The sequence below is a fragment of the Nesoenas mayeri genome (assembly GCF_963082525.1).
Source record: "Nesoenas mayeri genome assembly, chromosome: 28".
NCBI lineage: Eukaryota > Metazoa > Chordata > Aves > Columbiformes > Columbidae > Nesoenas > Nesoenas mayeri.
The window spans coordinates 1558397-1581299 of record NC_137558.1 but is presented as its reverse complement, the minus strand read 5'-3'; the positions used below and the strand labels follow the sequence as shown (position 1 = coordinate 1581299).

At 65.9% G+C, this 22903-nt stretch overlaps 6 protein-coding genes across 6 annotated transcripts; 3 read left to right on the top strand and 3 right to left on the bottom strand.

Moving 5' to 3' along the window:
- Positions 1-122: 122 nt before the first annotated feature.
- On the top strand, positions 123-793 carry TAC3 (tachykinin precursor 3; the record flags this gene model as incomplete). Its single annotated transcript, XM_080360574.1, has 4 exons — positions 123-224; positions 307-394; positions 522-551; positions 648-793. The coding sequence occupies 4 exons, from the start codon at positions 123-125 to the stop codon at positions 791-793; spliced, it is 366 nt and encodes a 121-aa protein (XP_080216700.1).
- A 3700-nt stretch (positions 794-4493) lies between these two features.
- Positions 4494-6745, top strand: ZBTB39 (zinc finger and BTB domain containing 39). The gene has a single exon (XM_080360621.1). The coding sequence runs from the start codon at positions 4530-4532 to the stop codon at positions 6666-6668; it is 2139 nt and encodes a 712-aa protein (XP_080216747.1). The 5' UTR covers positions 4494-4529; the 3' UTR covers positions 6669-6745.
- Positions 6746-10458: 3713 nt separating this feature from the next.
- Positions 10459-11550, bottom strand: ACKR5 (atypical chemokine receptor 5; the record flags this gene model as incomplete). Its single annotated transcript, XM_080360573.1, has 1 exon — positions 10459-11550. The coding sequence occupies one exon, from the start codon at positions 11548-11550 to the stop codon at positions 10459-10461; it is 1092 nt and encodes a 363-aa protein (XP_080216699.1).
- A 3710-nt stretch (positions 11551-15260) lies between these two features.
- On the bottom strand, positions 15261-16736 carry LOC308050455 (retinol dehydrogenase 16-like; the record flags this gene model as incomplete). The annotated part of the gene is made up of 4 exons (XM_080360572.1): positions 15261-15481; positions 15558-15721; positions 16082-16340; positions 16421-16736. 4 exons carry the CDS (start codon positions 16734-16736, stop codon positions 15261-15263), a joined length of 960 nt encoding a protein of 319 aa, XP_080216698.1.
- Positions 16737-17315: 579 nt separating this feature from the next.
- Positions 17316-18719, bottom strand: LOC308050454 (retinol dehydrogenase 16-like; the record flags this gene model as incomplete). The annotated part of the gene is made up of 4 exons (XM_080360571.1): positions 17316-17536; positions 17668-17831; positions 18065-18323; positions 18404-18719. 4 exons carry the CDS (start codon positions 18717-18719, stop codon positions 17316-17318), a joined length of 960 nt encoding a protein of 319 aa, XP_080216697.1.
- Positions 18720-19228: 509 nt separating this feature from the next.
- Positions 19229-22790, top strand: PRIM1 (DNA primase subunit 1). The gene is made up of 13 exons (XM_080360483.1): positions 19229-19355; positions 19473-19630; positions 19701-19807; positions 19879-19952; positions 20079-20215; positions 20282-20340; positions 20610-20720; positions 20818-20908; positions 20982-21123; positions 21192-21261; positions 21341-21426; positions 22400-22498; positions 22585-22790. Exons 1-13 carry the CDS (start codon positions 19253-19255, stop codon positions 22602-22604), a joined length of 1257 nt encoding a protein of 418 aa, XP_080216609.1. The 5' UTR covers positions 19229-19252; the 3' UTR covers positions 22605-22790.
- The last annotated feature ends 113 nt before the right edge of the window (positions 22791-22903 follow it).

Here is a 22903-nt window from a genome sequence, read left to right as displayed (position 1 = left end):
TGCCCAGCGCGGGGCCGGTCCCGGGCTCGTCCCGGGCTGCCCCACGGCGGGGGCGCTGGCTCGGGGCGGCCCCGGGACCCGCCGTTCCGCCGCTGACCGCCGCCCCCAGGCCCCCCCGGAGGATGAGGAGCCGCCCGGTGCTGGCGGCGCTGCTCGTCCTGGCGCTGCCGCTCGCCCTCGCCCGCCGCCCCCCCGCCCCGCCGGGGCCGGCCGCTCCCGCACAGGTAGGGCTGTTGGGGGGCAGAGGCAGGACCCCCCGGGACCCTCCGGGACCCCGACCCCGCTCACCCGCTTCGCTTCCCGCAGGGGATGCCCGTCCCGGAGCCGCTGCCCTGGAGATTCCCCGGGGCCGCCTACGCCGCCCTCCTGCAGCTGCTGCGGGGGGAGAACGCCGGTGAGGGCCGGGGGGACCGGGAGGCAGGGGCGGGGGGGCGCTGCGTAGGGTCGCTCGGTCCGTCCGGTCCCCGCCCGGTCCGGTCCTCGCCGCGCCGGTGTCGCTCACCCGCTTCGGTCTCTTCCAGGTCCCTCCGCGCCCGCGGCTCCGCAGAAGCGTAAGTCCCGCCCGGTGCCGGTGCCGGTGCCGGTGCCGGTGCCGGTGCCGGTGCCGCGGCCGGGCCCCGCGGCGCTGACGGCCGGTCTCTCCGCAGGGGACATGCACGATTTCTTCGTGGGGCTCATGGGGAAGAGGGCGGCGGAGCCCGGGCGGCCGGCGGGGCGGGGCAGCGGCGGCCCGTCCCCGCGATGCTCCCCGGGGCCCCCCGCGGCCGGAGGGGCGCCGCTGCGGGCGGTGTGAGCGGGCTCGGTCCGTGCCCTGTGCCCCCGGGACGAGGCACTGGCACCGGGAACTGCGCTGCCCACGGAGCGCGGAGCCGTCGTGGGACCCGCCGGGGCTGGAGCCGCAGCACCGCGCTCGCAGCTGTACCGGGCCGGTGTCTGCACCCACACCGGGAGCTGTGCCTGTCCGTACACCGGGTGCATCCACCCGGCCCCGTGTACACCCCCCGGTTCTGTACATCTACACCTCTATACACCCACCCGGGACACCGGACCGCCTCTGTGTCTTGGCTGCGCCGCGCTGGGACTCGGGACAGCTCCCGGGAACGGGCCCACGGGGGGAACGGGGCAGCGGGGCCGGGCCGGGCTGCTCTTGAGCTACAGCGACCCGCCCCACTCGTGTCCCCCGGGAATGACGCGGTGTCCATGTCTCTGCCCGTGTCTCTCTCCGTGTCCGTGTCTCCGTGCCCATGTCCGTGTCCCCGCTCGTGTCCGTGTCCCCGTCCGTGCCCCCCTCGTCGTGTCCGTGTCTCCGTGTCCGTGTCCCCGCCCGTGTCCGTGTCACCACCCGTGTCCCTCCCCTGTCCCTGTCCGTGTCCCCGCCCGTGCCCGTGTCCGTGTCCCCACCTGTGCCTCCGTGCCTGTGTCCATGTCCCCGTGCCCGTGTCCCCACCCGTGTCCCCTTGTCCATGTCTCCGTGCCCGTGTCCGTGTCCCCGTGTCCATGTCCCTCCCCGTGTCCATGTCCCCGTGCCCGTGTCCCCGTGTCCGTCTCCCCGCCTGTGCCCCCGTGCCCGTGTCCGTGTCCCCATGCCAGTGTCCGTGCACCCGTGTTCGCGTCCCCGCCCGTGTCCGTGTCCCCATGCCAGTGTCCGTGCACCCGTGTTCGCGTCCCCGCCCGTGTCCATGTCGCCGTGCCCGTGTTCCCACCCGTGTCCCCACCCGTGTTCCCTTATCCGTGTCCCCGTGTCCGTGTCCCCGTGTCCATGTCCCTCCCTGTGTCCGTCTCCCCGTGTCCGTGTCCCCGCCTGTGCCCCCGTGCCCGTGTTCCCACCCGTGTCCCCACCCGTGTTCCCTTATCCGTGTCCCCGTGTCCGTGTCCCCGTGTCCATGTCCCTCCCCGTGTCCGTCTCCCCATGTCCGTGTCCCCGCCTGTGCCTCCGTGCCCGTGTCCGTGTCCCCCTGCCAGTGTCCGTGTCCCCCTGCCAGTGTCCGTGCACCCGTGTTCGCGTCCCCGCCGGTGTCCATGTCCCCGTGCCCATGTTCCCACCCGTGTCCCCTTGTCCGTGTCCCCGTGCCCGTGTCCCCGCCCGCGCCGGAGCCCCCGCCGCGTTCCTCCGGGCCGCGGGGCGGCGCTGTGTCCCCGCGGCGGCGGGCGGGCGGAAGGCGGCTCCGGCGGCGCCGGGGCGGACGGAGGGCGGGTCGGCGCCTTTGTGTGAGCCGAGCCGGGATGGTGCGGGGCGCCGGGCGGGTAAGCAGCGCCGCCGGCCCCGGGCTGCCCCGCGGGGCCCCGCTCCGACCCCCGGGGGCTCCGCGCCGCCCTCTCGCCGTGGGCTTCCCTGGGGGCCTCTTCCTGCCCCCCGCGCTCTTCCCGCCGCGGCCCCGGGCCCCTCGTTGCCCCGCGTGGGTCCCCCCGTTCCCCGCGCGGCTCCTCCGCTCTCCGGGGGTTCCCGCCGCGCCCCCCCCGCGCTGCTCCCGCTTCTCCCGAGGCGGCTTCGGGGGTCCCTGCCCGTCCCCCCGGCGCCGTCCGGGGCCTTTTCCTGCCCCCCGCTCCCTCTCTGTCCCTTTCCCCTCCTGTCCCTCCCCGCAGGGCCCCCAGCGCTGCTGGAGCTGCCGCTCCAGAGCCCCTCTGCTCATCCTCATTCTCATCATCCTCGGGCAGGGCCCCCCCCGCCACCCCTCGGTGCCCCGGGGGGACCGTCCCAGCTCCTCAGTGCCCCGTCCCGTCCTGCGAAGCCTGCGCTGGTTCCTCTGTCCTGGGGAGGGGGGAAAGGCATTTTTAGGGCCAGAGCTCCTGGGGTAAGTTCGTGGGGTCCCCGGGTGGCCTGAGAGCGGGACAGGGTGACAGGGGCAGCGGGACAGGGTGACAGGGGCAGCGGGACAGGGTGACAGGGGCAGCGGGACAGGGTGACAAGGGCAGCAGGGCAGGGTGACAAGGGCAGCAGGGCAGGGTGACAAGGGCAGCGGGACAGGGTGACAAGGGCAGCGGGACAGGGTGACAGAGGCAGCGGGACAGGGTGACAATGGCAGCGGGACAGGGTGACAAGGGCAGCGGGACAGGGTGACAATGGCAGCGGGGCAGGGTGACAAGGGCAGCGGGACAGGGTGACAATGGCAGCGGGACAGGGTGACAAGGGCAGCGGGACAGGGTGACAGGGGCAGCGGGACAGGGTGACAAGGGCAGCGAGGCAGGGTGACAATGGCAGCGGGACAGGGTGACAAGGGCAGCGGGGCAGGGTGACAAGGGCAGCGGGACAGGGTGACAGAGGCAGCGGGACAGGGTGACAGGGGCAGCGGGACAGGGTGACAGGGGCAGCGGGACAGGGTGACAAGGGCAGCGGGACAGGGTGACAGGGGCAGCGGGGCAGGGTGACAGAGGCAGCGGGACAGGGTGACAGGGGCAGCGGGGCAGGGTGACAAGGGCAGCGGGGCAGGGTGACAATGGCAGCGGGACAGGGTGACAGAGGCAGCGGGGCAGGGTGACAAGGGCAGCGGGGCAGGGTGACAGAGGCAGCGGGGCAGGGTGACAATGGCAGCGGGGCAGGGTGACAAGGGCAGCGGGGCAGGGTGACAGAGGCAGCGGGACAGGGTGACAGGGGCAGCGGGGCAGGGTGACAAGGGCAGCGGGACAGGGTGACAAGGGCAGCGGGGCAGGGTGACAATGGCAGCGGGACAGGGTGACAGAGGCAGCGGGGCAGGGTGACAAGGGCAGCGGGGCAGGGTGACAGAGGCAGCGGGACAGGGTGACAGGGGCAGCGGGGCAGGGTGACAGGGGCAGCGGGACAGGGTGACAGGGGCAGCGGGACAGGCGGGAAGGCCGAGCTCAGGTGGGAGTTGCCGGTGCTGGGAATACAAACCGGCCGGCTCCGGGGGCTCCAAACGACGCCGCGGGTGCCGGGGAGGCAGAGGAGCTGCCGAGGATCCGCGGTGAGATCCCCCCTGCAAACCGGGAGGGCACGGGAGCGACCCGAAGCGAAGGTACCAAGCGGCTGTGGCTGCGGGAGACCCGGAGGCGAAGCGACCAGCGTGTGGAGCCCAAATTGCACCCTCCGGGCAGGAGCAATAGAACTGGCTCGGGGATGGGGGGATGGCTGCGCACCAGGCGCCAGTTGGGGCTCATTGTCAGAGCTGAGCGCGGCTGCACGGCAGAGGGACCTCTGGCCGTGCCCAGATAGAGGTGGCGACTTCAGGCTGTCGCTGGCAGAGCAAACGCCTTTTTATTTTGTCTGTTTGCACCCTTGTGCATCTTCCTCTTTGCTTCCCAAAGAGTCAGCCTGTGAAGTTACACCGTTAGTTTTACTCAGCCTCCGTCTAAGCGGCTTATGCAGCTGTTGCTCATCAGGAAGGTGGAAGATGTGAGGTATGACCAGAACGACGTCTCTTTGGTTGTCAAGGTATTAAACGCTTTGGCTTTTTCCTCTCTCTAGAGCCCCTTGCCCTGCCAGTTTCTGGATGCCAAGCGCCTCCTGCTCCCGCAGCTGATGAATGCGTGAAGAAGCAGCTGACCAGGAAAGGGACACTTAAGCAGCTGCTAAGATGGGCATGAGGATCAAGTTGCACAGCACCAACCACCCCAACAACCTGCTGAAGGAACTCAACAAGTGCCGGCTCTCCGAGACCATGTGCGACGTCACCATCCTGGTGGGCACCCGCTCGTTCGCCGCACACAAGGCCGTCCTGGCCTGCGCCGCCGGCTACTTCCAGAACCTCTTCCTGAACACGGGGCTGGACGCCGCTCGGACCTACGTGGTGGATTTCATCACGCCGGCCAACTTCGAGAAGATCCTCAGCTTCGTGTACACCTCGGAGCTCTTCACCGACCTCATCAACGTGGGCGTCATTTACGAGGTGGCCGAGCGGCTGGGCATGGAGGACCTGCTGAAGGCTTGTCACTCCACCTTCCCCGACCTGGAGAGCTCGGCCATCACCAAGCAACCCTCGCTGGCCGTGGGCGAGGGCCGCTCGGGTCCTCTGAGCAGCACCTCCTCGGACCAGAGCCACTCACTGGGTGAAATCCGGGGCGCCGCGGAGCATTTTGGCCCCGAACGGAATTACATCTTGCACGGGGAAGCGGCCGGTGGCTACAAGGAGGATGACAGGAACGCGGCCATCGAAGCCAGCCAGGCTCTTCCCCTGCTGCATTCCCAGCAGCCTCCCAAGACGGAGCAGGAGGCGGATCAGGGGCAGTTTGCTCCTGCGGCAAGCGCGGCCGCCCAGCCCAGCCTGGCCGGGGTGAACATGGGTGTTCCAAACACCACAAGCTCCTGCCAGCAGTATAAGGTCCAGAGCAACGGTGACTACGGCAAGGGCGGCTTCTTTACCGCTGACCCTTCCCTGGACGTCTCCACGGGGAGCAACTCCTGTCCCAGCAACAGCGACCACTCCAAAGATCAAGCGTTTGGGCAGATGGACGAGCTACAGCTGGAGGATTTGGGTGATGACGAGCTGCATTTCGAAGACGCCAGCGAGGAGCTGGGCCCGTCGGAAGAGGTCATTGAGCTGAGCGACGACAGCGAAGAGGAGCTGGCCTTCGAGAACGACAGCCGGGACAGCAAGGCCATGCCCTGCCAGGTGTGCAAGAAGGTCCTGGAGCCCAACATCCAGCTGATCCGCCAGCACGCCAGGGATCACGTCGATCTCCTCACCGGCAACTGCAAGGTCTGCGAAACGCACTTCCAGGACCGCAACTCCAGGGTCACCCACGTCTTGTCCCACATCGGCATCTTCCTCTTCTCCTGCGACATGTGCGAGACCAAGTTCTTCACGCAGTGGCAGCTGACGCTGCACCGCCGGGAAGGGGTGTTTGACAACAACATCATCGTCCACCCCAGCGACCTGCTGCCGGGGAAAGCCGCGGCGTTCGGGGGCGCGCCGGGCGCGGAGCTGGCGTGCGCCGCCTGCGGGAAGCCTTTGGCCAAGGATTTCCACACCGTCCGCAGCCACATCCTGGACCACGTGAACTTGAAAAGCCAGATGTGCGGCGTGTGCGACCAGAGGCACCTCAGCCTCTGCAGCCTGATGTGGCACACCCTGTCCCACCTGGGCATCGCCGTCTTCTCCTGCTCCGTGTGCGCCAACAGCTTCGTGGACCGGCACCTCCTGGAGAAGCACTTGGCCGTCCACCAGAACGTGGAGGAGGCTCTTTTCCGCTGCCACTTCTGCGGCCAGAGCTTCAAGCTGGAGGCGGCGTATCGGTACCACGTCAGCCAGCACAAGTGCGGCGGCGGCCTGGAGATCCGCCCCGGTTTCGGCGAGCGGCTCCAGCCACCGGGCCTGCAGAGGAGGCGGCTGCCGGAGGAGTTCCTGAGCGAAGATTTGGCGCTGCCCAGCCAGCCAGGCAACAGCAAGTACAGCTGCAAGGTCTGCGGGAAGAGGTTCGCCCACACCAGCGAGTTCAACTACCACCGGCGCATCCACACTGGGGAGAAGCCGTACCAGTGCAAGGTGTGCCATAAGTTCTTCCGCGGCCGCTCCACCATCAAGTGCCACCTGCGGACGCACTCGGGGGCCCTCATGTACCGCTGCACGGTGTGCGGGCACTACAGCTCCACGCTCAACCTGATGAGCAAGCACATCGGCGTGCACAAGGGCAGCCTCCCCCCGGACTTCACCATCGAGCAGACTTTCATGTACATCATCCATTCCAAAGACGCGGAGAAAACCGCGGACAGCTGATGGGGCCGGCAAAGGAGCAAACGCTCGTTACAGAAGCTGTGGAAAAAGTATCATTTATTTTATTTAATGGTCAAGCGTCATGGATGGAATCCTCTTCTGTTTGGTTTATTTTTTCAGCCTTGTCAGGGCTTGTTTGAGATTGGTGGCGTTGTACAAATTAACAGCACGTAAGCTACATCACTGTTTCAAGGAGTCTGTCGTGTTTACTTACCTCCGGTCCTGTTAGAGGCCATCGAGTTATGTGTTTTTAGCATTTCTCACTAGGTTTTGAATCTAGATGATCTATATTTTTTGTAACCTTTTAGCCCATTCGACTAGGCTGACCCTCAGTTTGAGCTTGGCCACAAACTGATGCTGCTAAGATTTTCCACACCTGACCTCAGCGGAGAGGGCCAGAGCCAGAGCAGGATGGTGCTGGACTCGGAGAGAAGGGTCAAAAGGAAGAGGAGAATGGAAAGAAACAAAAACAAACGACTTGTTGTGGGCATCACTGGGGTTCTGCTGCTATTGCGAGGAGATGAGCAACGTGTCGCAGCGGCGCTCGGGAGCAAGAAGCAGCGTGAGTGTGTGGGACCGGGGAGGGTCGGAGGGTGGTTGTGGCCGCAGGGGCAGCTCTGGCATCACCACGGCTCCGCGATCGGCTCCGGGAGCTCTGCCCGGTGCCCGGGAGGAGCCGAAGAGCCGGAGCGGCGCGTCCCGCGGCCACTGGAAGCGGCGCCGCTGCGGATCCGGCGCGGCGAAGCTGTTGCCTTAACCAGGAAGGTCCCTTTGCCAGGACTCTGCTCTCAGCCCGAGGGGTTCGCAAACTGTCGGCGCGCCGCGGGCGCGCTCGTCCCTCGCCGAATTGCGCCGCGGCTTCGGCGGCCGCTCCCGGGGCTCGGCCCCGTGTTTACCGCAGGAAGGGTGCGGATCGGCTCCTTCCCGTGTTGTCCTGCTGCGGGGCAGAGGTGGAGCCGAACAAACATTTCCGACGCCGCAGCACGAGTTCTGACTGCCCTTAGGTAACTCGTTCTACCTCACAAACAGGAAGCGCTCGGGGCTCTCGAGCCGCGGTCGTAGCGAACGGGCTCCGGCGCTTCTGTCAAGATAAGCTGTTACAAAACAAAACTAGTGATTTGCAAACCCCGTCAGCTCATCCCGCTTCCCCCTCGCAGCGGAGGGACGAGGAGCGGCGCGGGCCGGGGGGACGGGAACCCCCGGGGGCCGCTCTCCCCGCTCCGCTGTGGCCTTGGGCAAGTCACTTCACCCCTTTGCCTCAGTTTCCTCATCTGTAAAATGAGGGTGGTGACACTTGTGGTACGTACCTACCTCCTGGGAGCGCGGCGGAGCGAGATGCAAAGCGCCTGGCGAGTGCTGATGTTGGGCATCCCCGGGAAGCGCCAGCTCCATCCTTTGCTGTTCCGTAGCAGTTCCTCGACGTGGCAGTGTTATTTTCCTCCTGTTTCCCCCAGTCCCTGTATTATCGGGCAGGTTTGGGGCCGGCCGCCGTCACCCCGGCGGTTGTGACACCGCACTCGGCTCCATTTCAGTGCCTGGAGCCTGACGTCTGCCACCGGGGCTCTGGTTTGCAAACCTGTGACCGAGCAGTGTTAGCTCAGTGTTGGTAAGTTCTTAATTATAATAATAATAATAAGTATTTTGAGCCCGCGCGGCGCAACGTGGGAACCGAGGTGGCGGCTCCTCGTGGTGTTACGGGGTTTGGCCACAACCTGCCCTGCGCTGGATGAAGGACGAGGGGGCAGCCGAGGCTTTGGAAACCGCGTCCTTAGAGCCTTGAGCATCCCAAAAGCTCCGCTGAGCTTTGGGACGGGGCGGGTGCCGCCGCGCGCGTGGAGCTAAGCTGTGAAGCAACAGCCTTTTGTGCACATGAACCAAAAAAAGAGAAGCTTTTCCACTGAAACCCCAAGCGATCCCACCCTCCCGACGCCTACTCCGTGTTCTGGTTGGTTTTGGGGGCGAGGGGGATGCGCTCGGGCGTTGCAGCGTCTTGGATTCTTTGCTGTGTTGTCAGGAATCGAGACCCCGACACAAAATCCCCCCCGAAATGCATTTGAGCTTGAGCTTATTCCCATTCCTCCAGCAAAGCTCAGTTTGATTCCCCCTTTCTCAAAGGATCCAGGTCTCTTATCAGAATAATTAAGCAGAAGAAAGAAGAGTTGAATTGCTGTCTAACCTTTTTGTTAAGTTAATAGTAGGTACTGACCTCCTGATATTTAAGTGTTTACTATCTATTTGCTGTAAAGTTTTGTATATTTTGTAAACTTCCCTCCCCCCAAATAGTAGATGTCTAAAATCGTTGTACATCGGGTTCTTTTATACTCCATTGTTCAGCACAAAGTGTGGTTTTTATTTAGAATAATAAAACGGAAAACGTTGACCTCGTTTCTCGTACCTTGTTTCTCTCCAAAAACCCGTGGCTTTAAGTGCACGGGTTGTCCTTTCTGGCTCTTCAGGAGAAACGGACCCAGGAAGTGGTGAAGTTCACCCAGCGGGGTGGTTGGGGCTTTATGGGGGACCCAGTGGAAGGATTTGCTGGGTCTCCAACCCCGGTGGCCGCTGGAGCTGCGTGAGGGTTCATCTGAAGCCTGCGAACAAAGCTGCAATGCACCAGGAGAGCTTAAAATCATCATTTAATAGGTAAAATACCACGTTTTTACATATTTCAGTAACTCGAACTTGCGTATGGCGCTGCCCTGGTTATATCGCCTGTTTATCTCCCGCGTCCCATTGCGAGCGGCGTTGAGGATCAGACCTGCGGGTCACGTCTGCCCGAAGCTGCCGCCGCGTCCCCCAAATGGTTTGGGGTTGTTTTGTGGAAGAGGCAGGTTGGGCTCGTTCTACCAACGTAGGAAGGAACGTCCACGTGCTCAAGGAGCCCTGAAGCGTTGAGATTTACCCACCCCTGCAGAGCCGTTCCCGTCCCGTGACAACCCCATTGACCCCCGATGGCGGCTTCTCCCGCAGCCGGGACATCCTGCCCCCCCGGCATCCTGTCCCCAGATCTGCTTATGCTTCACTTTTCTGGAAAAGTGTTTTCTCGGGCAGCTCAAGGCTCTTTGGTAGATTTATGGACTCTCTTCCAGCGCCGGTCGCTGTTTCCCCTTCCCCTGCCCGGGGCTCGACGTGCCGAGCGGGATCCGGACAGCGATAACTGTTCTGTGGATGCTCCGGTCCCTCCCGCAGCCCAAAGCTCTAAAGGACACCGGGTGTAGTGGGACGTGTCTCCTGCCTCAAACCACAAACTGGGAACCCCACTGGGAAGCAGCTGTGCCCAGTCCAACGAGGTTTTAAGCATCGCTAATTTACAGTTCGCGAATAGTTTCAGATCTGGACTCGTTTCAGATCCCCCCCCCATTACAGCTCGGGGCCGCGTCGCCATCATTTCTGTGCGATCAGGAATTGGGCTTTGGGCTGTTTGCGTCCAAAGGGGTGAATTTCCTCTCCTGCTCGTGGGATTCACCAGCTCGTCTGGAAGTGACAGTTGGGGCTACGGAGAAACTCGTGGTGATGGGACAGGACCGCGTGTCCCGGCCCAGGTCCGGTCACGGGGGCCAGATTTGTGTTCAGGTTCCGAGCGGGCGTAACGCGCTTCGTTACCCCGAGTATCTCTTTTGGAGAACAAGAAATACCTCTTTCTCGCGTCCTTTCTGTAGCCGAACGAGTCGGCGCATCGTAGGCACGATGTCCGCGGCTCCCGCGCCCCCTCGTCCCAAGATGTTGTCCAAAAGCTCATCACTAGGAACAATGACCCCGCTGCCCCCCGGCGATGAGCAGGAGAGTCCGACCCCTCTTAATTAGCGTTGTTGTCCTTGGTGATGACTATGGAGTGCTGCGTGCTGGAAGACGAGCTCCCGGCGCCCTTGGCGCTGCCTTGGTCCTTGGGGATGTACTTGACCACGGCGGAGACGAGCTTGGCGCGGAAGTTCTTGCTGAGGAAGTTGTAGAGGACGGGGTTGAGCACGCAGTGCAGCAGCGTGAAGCAGTCGATGATGTCGTAGAAGAAGTAGAGGAAGTTGGCGAAGGCGCAGTGGAGGATGATGTGGTTGCCGTCGAGGGTGAGGAGCGTCAGCATGATGTGGAAGGGCAGCCAGCTGACGAGGAAGACCGCGATGTAGGCGTAGATGAGCAGGCAGTGCTTCCCGCTCTCCGGCTTGCTGCGCCTGATGAACCGGGCCGTCAGCACGTTGAAGACGGTGATGATGGGGAAGGGGATGAGGAACCCGATGGTGGTGGTGGCCAAGCTGACCGCCAGCGCCCACTCGTCATAGGTCTCAAAGGGGGCCATGAAGATGCAGATGGGGTCCCCGGTGTTGACCAGCTGCATGTGGGCGACCTCCAGGAACGGGATGGCCGCCGCCAGCACCCAGCTGCAGGCGCAGACAACGCGGCGCGCGCGGTGCTGGTGCCGGCGCCAGAACAGGGAGGAGCTGGTCAGGGACACGTAGCGATCCACGCTCAGGCAGGTGAGGAAGAAGATGCTGGCGTACATGTTGGCGAAGTAGAAGTAGTGGGTGAAGCGGCAGAGGAAGCTGCCCCAGAGCCAGGTGTAATCCAGCATCACCTCCAGCATCCAGATGGGCAGCGAGAGCAGCACCCCCAGGTCGGCCACCGCCATGTTCAGGATGTAGAGGTTGACCAAGCTCTTGTTGCCCCGCGTCTGCCAGTTGACCCAGATGACGAGGAGGTTCTCCACCAAGCCCACCACGAAGATGACCAGGTAAAGGATGAAGAGGACCACGCGCTTGACGTTCTCATCCAGGCTGAACTCGCAGAAGGTGTAGGTGTGGTTGAGGAGGTGGAACAGCTCGGACCAGTTGTGGTAGTCGCCGTACTCGCTCAGGACGGTGCGCGTCTCGGCGGGGGCCGTGGTCGCCTCGGCCATGCTGGCAGCTGTGAGGATGGGGAGAGCGTTGAGCCATATCAGACCGCAACCTCACGTCCCAGGCAAAACGCAACACAACCACGAGCTGCCCGTGTCCCCGTGTCCCCGCGCATGCTGGCTGTGCCCCGTCCCTCAGCGTGGCCTGGGACCAGGGACAGGCAGCACCGGGGACCAGCGGGGGGGACGCGACCCCAGCTGTGCCACCTACACAGGTGCCCGGATGGTTGAACATCCCAGTGAGTGTGTCTGGTCAGCTCAGCACCACCCCCCGTCCCTTTCGCTCTGCCCGTCTCGCAGCCGCGCCGCTGGGAGCCCTTTGGGACTTGCAGGTAGGTGACAAAACTATAAACTTAAGGGAAATGCAGTTGACCTTAACATCCTTTTATTGCCCCAGGAGCGAGAGCTCCGATGGCGGCACAACCGCGTTCATGGACTCGTCCAGCCCGGTGCCGCCAGACGGGCTCGCACAACCCACCGTGCCCGGGGGAATGACACCGCGGCAAACGGCTGCCCCCGCCGGCTCCCGAAACCGTGGGGACAGCAGAGCAACCCCCGGGCTCCTTGAGCTCCCGCACTCACTGTGGGTCCCCAGCGGTACCTGGGGGAGCGCGGACAGACGGACGCGGTGGGGAGGGCGCGGGTCGCTCACCGGCGGCGCAGCAAAGCGGCTGCTCGGGATCCTCTCGGTTGGGCGGCTCGGACGCCTCTGGGAGCCACGGGGCTCGGGGGGGCTCGGTGGCCGCTTCCCGGCAGGAAATGACCGTGGTGGCCCCACATCCTGCGCCAGCCCCGCCGTGACATGTCACCGGGTTTCCAGCCCGGGACTCAGCTCCCGTGCGGTGGAGGCCCCGGGCAGGTGTCGATGCTGGAGCTGCGGGTGCTCGGGGATGGAGCGGGACCCCCCGGGCCAGTCCTGCCACCCCCACGGGGGTGAAAATATAACAAGGGCAAGTGTAGAGTCTTGAATCTGGGCAGGAACAACCCCAGGTTCCAGTGTAAGTTGGGGAATGAGCTGTTGGAGAGCAGTGAAAAGGGACCTCGGGGTCCTGGGGACAGCAGGGTGACCATGAGCCAGCACTGGCGCTTGTGGCCAGGAAGCCAATGGGACCTGGGGTGGGTTAGAAGGGGGTGGTCAGTAGGTCAGAGAGGTTCTCCTGCCCCTCTGCTCTGCCCTGGGGAGACCACACCTGGAATCTTGTGTCCAGTTGTGGCTCCTCAGTTCCAGCAGGACAGGGAACTGCTGCAGAGAGTCCAGCGCAGCCACCAAGATGCTGGAGGGAGTGGAGCATCTCCCGTGTGAGCAAAGGCTGAGGGAGCTGGGGCTCTGGAGCTGGACAAGAGGACACTGAGGGGGGACTCATTCCTGGGGATCAATATGGAAAGGAGCAGTGTCAGGAGGATGGAGCCAGGCTCTGCTGGTGACAACCAGGGACAGGACAAGGGGCAATGGGTGCAAACTGGAATACAGGAGGTTCCACTTAAATCTGAGCAGAAACTTGTTGGTGGTGAGGGTGGCAGAGCCTGAACAGGCTGCCCAGGGGGTTGTGGAGTCTCCTTCTGTGCAGACATTCCAACCCGCCTGGTTCCTGTGTAACCTCATCTGGGTGTTCCTGCTCCATGGGGGGATTGCACTGGATGAGCTTTCCAGGTGCCTTCAACCCCTGACATTGGTGATCCTGTGATTCTGTGACCCAGCTCAGCGCTGGGTCCTGCCCAGATCCTGCCGTGACCATGGGCAGGAGGGAAAACACATCTGGGATGGACGCGGCTGCGCTGGGTCCCCCCGTCTGTGGGGGTGCTGAGGGGTTGGGGTGAACATGACATTGACTGGCCCTGATGCTGCAGTGAGCTCAGCGTATTGGGGTAAAAACTGCTGGAAAGGGACCATCTCTGCAGCTCAGCGCTCCCATCACCCTGAGCTGTGCTGGAAGCACCTCTGCCTGCGCAGCAATTAATCCCGGCGCGGTGATTGCCCGGCCGGGGAAGGGAGGGGGCCAGACCTCGCCCGGCGCTGGGGAGGGGGCTGACAGGCAGAAAATTTTGCATGGGGCTGCAAGTCCTGCGAAACAATTGCAGGAAATCTCCTTTTCGAGCGCAGACAAGACTCCGCGATCAACAATCGGCTCGGAAGGAAGGCACGGCCGGCGCGGGGAAGCACGAGGGCACTGATAAGTCGGGTCCCACAACAACAGCCCCGCGCAGGTACCGGCCCCGGCAGCACCGCGGCCTCGCGGCGCAAACAGGAACCGGCAGCTTTGTTCTGGGCCTTGGGTGGGATTCGGGGATGGGGGTCGGATTTGGGGATGGGGGTTGGATTCGGAGATGGGGATTGGATTTGGGATCGGGGGTTGGATTCGGGGATGGGGGTTGGATTTGGGGATGGGGGTCAGATTTGGGGATGGGGGTCGGATTTGGGGATGGAGATTGGATTTGGGGACAGGAGTTGGATTTGGGGACGGGGATTGGTTTTGGGAACAGGAGTTGGATTCGGGAATGCGGGTCGGATTTGGGCATGGAGGTCGGATTCGGGGACGGGGATCGGATTTGGGGACGGGGGTCGGATTTGAGGACGGGGATTGAATTTGGGGACAGGGGTTGGATTTGTGGACAGGGGTCGGATTCGGGGACGAAGGTCGTATTTGGGGATGGGGATCAGATTCAGGGACAGGGATTGGATTTGGCGACAGGGATCAGATTTGGGGTTGGGGGTCGGATTTGGGGACAGGGGTCGGATTTGGGGATGGGGGTCAGATTTGGGGACGGGGATTGAATTTGGAGACAGGGGTTGGATTTGTGGACGGGAGTCGAATTCGGGGACGGGGGTCGTATTTGGGGATGGGGATCAGATTCAGGGACAGAGATCAGATTTGGGGTTGGGGGTCGGATTTGGGGACGGGCGTTGGATTTGGGGATGGGGATCGGATTTGGGGATGGGGGTCAGATTTGGGGACGGGGGTTGGATTCGGGGATGGGGGTTGGATTTGGGGATGGGGGTCAGATTTGGGGATGGGAGTCGGATTCGGGGATGGGGATTGGATTTGGGGACAGGAGTTGGATTCGGGAATGGGGGTCAGATTTGGGCATGGGGGTCGGATTTGGGGGCGGGGATCGGATTTGGGGACAGGGGTTGGATTTGGGGACAGGGGTTGGATTTGGGGACGGGGGTCAGATTCGTGGACGGGGGTCAGATTAGGGGACAGTGGTCGTATTTGGGGATGGGGATCAGATTCGGGGATGGGGATCGGATCTGGGGACAGGGTTCAGATTTGGGGATGGGGGTCAGATTTGCGACGGGGGTTGGATTCGGGGACGGGGGTTGGATTTGGGGATGGGGGTTTCACAAGGCAGCTCTGCCGCCCATGGGCTGGGTGGTGGGGATCCTGTTCTCTTTCTATGTAACACCCGGGTAAACCCTCACGCCGAAATCTCGGCTGGTGAGCACCGCGGGCGCTGCGGCCCTTTGCCGTCGGGGTTTGTGCTGAGGTCGGGAGCACCGCGTGCGGGGGCCGCCGGGGCTGGTTTGCTAAGCTGGATGGAGCTTTGTGGGCTGGGGCAACAGCTGTAGCACCGCCGGCACACGCTCCTTGCACAAGGAGCCGCCCTGGCAGAGCAAGTTGCCACGGCGGAGTCACCACGAGCAGCCCTTTGTTTGCACCAGCTTTATTGGGCCCGTGGGCGCTGTGTCCCCATCCGCGGTGTGCTGGCCGTCCTCAGGGCGTCCCCGCGGCCGGAAGGCGCAGCAAGAGGCCGATGGTGGCATCGGCGAGCCAGGCCGGGCTGTAGCTGAGCGGCAGCAGCAGCAGCCGCGTGTCCCAGCCCACGGCGTAGCGGCTGCGGGGCCGGCGGGACAGCAGCGCGTGTGCCATGGCGCCGGTGACGCGGGACAGGCGGGAGCTGCTCAGGCGGTGCAGCAGGACGGTGCTCCTGGCGTCTGGGGGGACAGAGCGGGGTCACCGCGGCACGCCGGCGGCGCCGGCGGCACCGGGGCCACGCGGGGAGGGACTCACAGGACTCCAGGTAGCGGTGGCCGTAGGCGGCCTGGGTCTCTGCAGGGAGCCGCTCCCAGAGGCGCCGGTAGCCGGTCAGCACCGCCGCGGGGTCCGTCATTGCCGTCCGGAAGCCACCGGGTTCGATGATGGAGACCTGCACCCCGAAGGGACGCATCTCGCGCCTGGGTGGGGATGGGACGTCAGCCCCAGTGATGGAGCTGCCGGCCCCAGCCTGTAACCCCCCCATCAGCCCATCGTCCCCGAGGGGCGTCGGGGAGCCCTGTCCTGGCTCAGGTTCTCAAAACCCGTCCAACGTTTGCACAACGGCTGCTCCAGCGCTTTCCCAACCCGTGAGCGGCAATGTTGGTATTTCACAAGCCCCCTTCCCTGGCTCTAGAGGGAAAGAGGAGAGTGGGTGCAGCACAAAATCCCGCGTGGGGAAAGTGGGGCAGAGCCGGCGGCACGTCCGCCCCCGCCAACGCACACCGGGCTGCCGGACCAGCTCCGGCACGGGCAGCACCGGGCGACCGCCACTGCCGTACCTCAGGCTGTCGGAAAAGGCCTCCACGCCGAACTTGGAGACGCAGTAGCCCCCGCCGAAGGCAGCGAGCCGGCCCATCACGCTGGCCACGTTGACCACACGGCCCCGCGCCCGCCGCACCAGCGGCAGGAGGCTCAGCGTCACCTCGATGAGCCCCAGCAGGTTGACGTCCAGCACCTTGGCAAAATCGGCCTTGCTCAGCCACTCATTGGGGGCGGTGGGGACGGCGATGCCCGCGTTGTTCACCAGCCCCCAGAGACCTGGCGGAGGGGACGGGGTGACCCAGAGCTGCACAGGAGCGGCGGCACAGGTGACGATGGGGACGACCGCCCCGTCCTACCTCGCTCCCCCACGCGCTCCCGCACCCACGTGGCGGCGGCGGCCACGCTCTGGCTGGAGGTGACGTCCAGCAGGACGGTCTGCAGGCGCGGCGAGGCGGCCGCCCGCAGCTCGGCGGCCCCGCGCTCGCCCAGGCAGGCGGCCAGCACCCGCAGCCCCCGCGCGTCCAGCGCCCGCGCCAGCGCGTTCCCGAAGCCGCTGTCGCAGCCCGTGATCAGCACGAACTTCTCCGACAGCCCCGGCACCGTCTGCCGCTCCCGGTGCCAGCGCCGCAGCAGGAACAGCGCGGTCAGCACCGCCGCCACGTACAGCCACATCCTCGGTACCGGCACCAGCCCCTGTGCAACCCGCGGTTGTGTCTGTGCCATATATATAGCGAGCAGCGCAGAGGACCAGCCCCAGCTCGGTCACTGGTGGGAGCGCCGGTTGCTGGGATGGCTCTGGGAGGCACCGGGGGAGAGGTGGGATTGCAGCAGCACCTGGAGAAGGTTTCATGTCCCCGTTGCAATCCCCGGCCCCTCCTGGCACCGCCGGGGGCTGCCCGGCCCCGTTGCTGCAGGGAAACCCGCCTCGGTTTGCACGGGTCTGGTTTTATGGTGTGTGGCAACTCCCGGAGCGTGGGCTCGGACCAGCGCGGCGCTCACAGCCCAGCGGGGGCTGGAACGGGCGCTCAGGGAACAGCCGGACACCCCGCGAGCTGCCGCGGTGCCACCGGCGCCGGTTCCTTCAGAGAGGCAGCGCCGCGGTGCTGAGGATGAACACCAAACCGCGCCAGCCCAGCAGCCAGAGTTATCTTTATTCAGCAGCAAAGCACCGCGGGTTATCAGGCCTACAACGAGCTAGAAATTGAGGAACCTATATGCATGACCCCAGGCGCGGGTGACGCCGGATCCCGCCTACGCGGCTCCCGAGGCGGGTTTGGGCTGGGACCTGGTAAGCACGACGTCGGTGAGCGCGGACGGCAGGTAGCTGAGCGGGATGAAGAACAGCTTGGCGTCCCAGCCGGCCGCGTAGCGGCTGCGCGGGCAGCGGCTGGTCAGCGCGTGCTCCATGCAGCTCGTCACCGCGCGCAGGTCGCGGCTGCAGCTCCTCTGCGCCTTCCGCAGCAGCGCCAGGTCTGCGGGGACGCAACGCGGCGCTCACGCTGCCGGGCTCGGAGCATCGGGGGGTGACGGGGCGGCGGGACACGCCGGGAACGTGCCTCGGGTCAGGAAACAGCACCGCTCACCCTTTGGTTGAGGTACTTACGCTCCTTCATGTATTTCTCCCCGTAAGTTGCTTTGATTTCTTCCGGGAGTCTCTCCCAAGTGGAAATGAAACTGTTCTCCAGGTTCTTGGTGCTGATGATCTGTGTCCTGAAGAAGCCGGGCTCGATTACACTGACCTTCACCCCGAAGTCACGCATCTCGAGCCTGGAAGGGATGGAGCCCCATGAGCCAGGCCAGGCTGGGGACCGCGGAGCCATTGCCCCGGGCAAGGTCCGAGGGGGACGGTTGTGCCGGGGCAGCCGGCGTGGCCACAGCCCCTCTGGGAAGTTATTGGCCAAGGGAACCAAACGAGCCCTCTGCTGAGGCTTCGCCTTCCCTTTCCCCAGGAAACCCCTGCGGCGGGGAAACCGGGGCCGCGTCTGCTACACCGGACTTACCGGAGGCTGTCGGAAAAGGCCTCCACGCCGAACTTGGAGACGCAGTAGCCCCCGCCGAAGGCAGCGAGCCGGCCCATCACGCTGGCCACGTTGACCACGCGGCCCCGCGCCCGCCGCACCAGCGGCAGGAGGCTCAGCGTCACCTCGATGAGCCCCAGCAGGTTGACGTCCAGCACCTTGGCAAAGTCGGCCTTGCTCAGCCACTCATTGGGGGCGGTGGGGACGGCGGTGCCCGCGTTGTTCACCAGCCCCCAGAGACCTGGCGGAGGGGACGGGGTGACCCAGAGCTGCACAGGAGCGGCGGCACAGGTGACGATGGGGACGACCGCCCCGTCCTACCTCGCTCCCCCACGCGCTCCCGCACCCACGCGGCGGCGGCGGCCACGCTCTGGCTGGAGGTGACGTCCAGCAGGACGGTCTGCAGGCGCGGCGAGGCGGCCGCCCGCAGCTCGGCGGCCCCGCGCTCGCCCAGGCAGGCGGCCAGCACCCGCAGCCCCCGCGCGTCCAGCGCCCGCGCCAGCGCGTTCCCGAAGCCGCTGTCGCAGCCCGTGATCAATACGAACTTCTCCGACAGCCCCGGCACCATCTGCCGCTCCCGGTGCCAGCGCCGCAGCAGGAACAGCGCGGTCAGCACCGCCGCCACGTACAGCCACATCCTCGGTACCGGCACTGGCGGCCGAGCGGCTCCGGCCTCGCCTTGATCTTGCCCGTGTGGCACCCGCTAATGATTAATTAGCGCGGGGTCATCAGTGGCTCCGGTGCAAAGACCGCGGGGCCGTGGGGGCCGTCGACACTACCGAGCCCCCGGCGGCTCCGCCCCGTCTGTGGTGCCCCCCAGGTGCGGTCCCGGTGCGGGTGTCCGGTCCCGGGGCTGCAGCTCCGCCCCGGGGCGCCGCTGCGGCTCCAACCGCGTCGTTTCGGGTCCGGTCGCAGCCGCGGGGCCGCCGGGGGATCGTTATCCCGGAGCGGGGCAGCGCCCGGGGGCTCCCGCGGACCCCGGGACCATCGGGCACCGCTCGGACCCCGCGATCCGGGAGTCCCCGCACACCCCCCGTTCCCCCGGCGCTTTGTGCCCCGCGGTGTGTCCGGAACCCCGCGGTGCCCCGGGACCGCCCCTCCCCGGGGCCGGACTACAGCTCCCGGCGGCCCCCGGGCCGGTCCCGCCGCTTCCCGCCGCCGTTTCCCGCCATGGCGCCGTTCGAACCGGCGGCGCTGCCCGAGCTGCTCCCGGTCTTTTACCGGCGGCTCTTCCCGCACGGCGCCTACGGGCGCTGGCTCAGCTACGGCGGCGGTGAGCGGGGCGGGGACCGCGGGACCGGCTCCCGGGACACCGCGGTGACCGGGAAATGGGGGTCGGTGCAGGGAGGGGTGTCCCTGCTCTCAGCCCGGCCCCCCCCGCTCCCCGCAGCCGTCAAGAACTATTTCCAGCTGCGGGAATTCTCCTTCACGCTGCGAGACGATGTTTACCTGCGGTTCCAGTCGTTCGGCAGCCCCCAGGAGCTGGAGCGGGAGCTGCAGCGCATCAACCCCTACAAGATCGACATCGGGGCCGTCTATTCCCACCGGGTGAGTCCCGACCCCCCGCCTCGGGGGACGCGGCCACCGGGGTCCCCACTGAGCCCGTCCCGTCCCGCAGCCCAACCAGCACAACACGGTGCACCTGGGCGCCTTCCAGCCGCAGGAGAAGGAGCTGGTGTTTGACATCGACATGACGGACTACGACGATGTGCGGACGTGCTGCAGGTGGGTGGCTGGAACGCGGGGTGGGACGAAGGGGGCGCGGGGCAGCCTGACCCCCCCGACTCTGCCCGCAGCTCCGCCGACATCTGCGCCAAGTGCTGGACCCTGATGACCATCGCCGTGCGCGTCATCGACCGCGCGCTCGTGGGTGAGGGGCTTGGGGGTGCCATCCTGACTGCGCTCTGCCCCACAGCAACACCCTGACTGCGAACCGGGGGGGTTGTGGCGCTGGGGGGCACCACATCCCGTGCCGACACCGGCTGTTCCCCCGCAGAGGATCTGGGCGTGCGGCACCGGCTGTGGGTGTACTCGGGCCGGAGGGGCGTCCACTGCTGGGTGTGCGACGACGCAGTGCGGAAATGGTCCCCGGCGCTGCGGGCGGCCACCGTGGAGTACCTGAGCCTGGTGAAGGTGGGTGCGGGGGCGCCGGGGACCCCCTGCCCGCCCCCCCCGCCCTGAGCGCCGCTGTGTCCCCAGGGCGGAGCGGAGACGGTGAAGAAGGTGAACCTGTGCGAGCCCATCCACCCGTTCATCAGGTGTGTGGGGACCCCTGCTTACGGGGTAGAATCATTTTAGTTGGGTGACACCTTCAGGATCATCGATAACCCAACTTTAGCGCTAAACCGCGTCCCCAAGAACCTCATCTATGCGCTTTTAAACCCCCCCAGGGATGGTGATTCCACCGTTGCCCTGGGCAGCCTGTTCGGTGCCCAACAGCCCTTTCTGCGCAGAATGTTTTCCATATATCCAACCTAAACGTCCCTTGTCACAACCCACGGTTGACCCTTTCCCCGCCGCTCCGCAGGCGCTCGGTCGGCGTGGTGGAGAAATACTTCAAGGCGTACGCGCTGGTGGGGCAGGACATCCTGGGCAGCCCGGAGAGCTGGGACAAGGTGCTGGCGCTCGTTCCGGATGATATCCTTCACGCTTTGGCTTTGCTGGATGTGCAGGGGGGGTCTGCGCGGGGGCAACGGGACCGGCGGGGTCCGCAATCAGCCTTGACCGTGGCCACAGCACCGGGAGCCGCTGCAGAGCGAGTTCCCCAAGAAGCGCGACTCGGCGCAGCGCTGGGCGCTGCTGAAGGACCGCATGGAGCGGACACGGGTGAGTGGGCACCCCGGGTGGGGTTGGGGGCTCCCACGGGCCCCCCCTGACCTATCTGTCCCCACCGCGGCAGGCGGCGACCGGGAAGGGCGTCACGCCGTGCTACGCGGACTGGGAGATCATGCTGCAGTACTGCTTCCCCCGCCTCGACATCAACGTCAGCAAGGGCGTGGGCCACCTGCTCAAGAGCCCCTTCAGCGTGCACCCCAAAACAGGTGGGGCTGGGGGCCTGCGGGACCCGCACCCCCCAAGGACCCCCCGCCATGAGTCCCCTCTCTCGCAGGTCGCGTTTCGGTGCCGCTGGATCTGCAGAGGCTGGACCAGTTTGACCCGTTCGCCGTCCCCACCATCAGGTACGTGAGTGGGTTTGGGGGGTCCCGGGGGGGCCGGCAGCCCCTGCCATGTCCCACCGTGTCCCGCCACGTCCCGCAGCTCCCTGTGCCACGAGCTGGACGCGGCTGGCGATGCCGGGGAGCAGGAGGACGGCGGCGAGACGGAGCCCAAGCGTCGTGTGCGGGGTGAGCGGGGGGTGCGGGGTGAGCGGGGGGTGCGGGGTGAGCGGGGGGTGGGGGGTGCGGGGTGAGTGGGGGGGTCCGGGGTGAGCGGGGGGTCCGGGGTGAGCGGGGGGTCTGGGGTGAGCGGGGGGTCCGGGATGAGTGGGGGGTGCTGGGTGAGTGGGGGGGGTCTGGGGTGAGCAGGGTGTGCGGGGGGGTCCGGGGTGAGCGGGGGGTGCGGGGTGAGTGGGGGGTCCGGGGTGAGCGGAGGGGTCCGGGGTGAGCAGGGGGTCCGGGGTGAGCAGGGGGTCCGGGATGAGCGGGGGGTCTGGAGTGAGCGGGGGGGTCTGGGGTGTGCGGGGGGGTCCGGGGTGAGCGGGGGGTGCGGGGTGAGCGGGGGGAACCGGGGTGAGCAGGGCGGGGTCCGGGGTGAGCGGGGGATCCGGGGTGAGCGGGGGGTCTGGAGTGAGCAGGGGAGTCTAGAGTGAGCGGGGGAGTCTGGGGTGAGCGGGGGGTGCAGGGTGAGCGGGGGGTGCGGGGTGAGCGGGGGGAACCGGGGTGAGCGGGGGGTGGTCCGGAGTGAGCAGGGGGGTCTGGGGTGAGTGGGGGGTCCAGGATGAGTGGGGGGGTCCGGGATGAGTGGGAGGGTCCGGAGTGAGCGGGTCTGGGGTGAGAGGGGGGTCTGGGGTGAGCAGGGGGTCCGGGGTGAGCGGGGGGTCTGGAGAGAGCAGGGGGTCCGGGGTGAGTGGGAGGGTCCGGGGTGAGCGGGGGGTCTGGGGTGAGCGGGGGGTCTGGAGTGAGCGGGGGGGTCCGGGGTGAGAGGGGGGTCTGGAGTGAGCGAGAGTGTCCGGGGTGTGTGGGGCGTCCAGGGTGAGCGGGGGGTCTGGAGTGAGCGGGGGGGTCCGGGGTGAGTGGGGGGTCCAAGGTGAGCGGGGGGGTCTGGGGTGAGCGGGGGGTCCCCCTGCCCTACTCCTGCTCAACCCCCGAATCCCCCCAGACTACAAGAAGACCAGCCTGGCTCCCTACGTGCGGCTGCTGGAGCAGTTCGTGGAGGAGATGGAGCGCGCCCGGCGGGGCGAACGGCTGCGGCGCAGCGGTGAGGGGCAGGGGGGACCCCGAGGGGGGACCCCGGCTCTGAGAAACCGCTTTATCTATAAAATGACCCGTTTCTCCTCTCTGCAGACCTGCAAGGAGACTTCTGAGGTCTCGGGGACGCGGGTCCTGGACATGGGGACACTGAGGACTCTGCTGTTGTCACCTGCACCGGCCGGGGGTCCCAGTGCTCCCAGTGCCGTGAGCGGGGACCCCAGGGCTGGTGGCCCCGCGGGCCCTTCACAATTTTTGTGCCTTTTGTTCCTTTTCTACACAAAAACCATTAAAAGTCTTTGTTACCCCAGCGCCTGCACCTGTGGATGCACCGAGGAGGGAGGGAGATGGAGCTGGTGCCACGGGAGAGCCGGGGGTCCCTGTCCCCGGTAACCCACCCCGGGGGTCCCTGTCC

Coding starts and splice junctions, on each gene's coding strand:
- ZBTB39 (XM_080360621.1), top strand. CDS start 4,530: ATGGGCATGAGGATCAAGTTGCACAGCACCAACCACCCCAACAACCTG.
- PRIM1 (XM_080360483.1), top strand. CDS start 19,253: ATGGCGCCGTTCGAACCGGCGGCGCTGCCCGAGCTGCTCCCGGTCTTT. Junction 19,953..20,078: donor CATCGACCGCGCGCTCGTGG/GTGAGGGGCTTG, acceptor GTTCCCCCGCAG/AGGATCTGGGCGTGCGGCAC. Junction 21,124..21,191: donor CAGCGTGCACCCCAAAACAG/GTGGGGCTGGGG, acceptor CCTCTCTCGCAG/GTCGCGTTTCGGTGCCGCTG.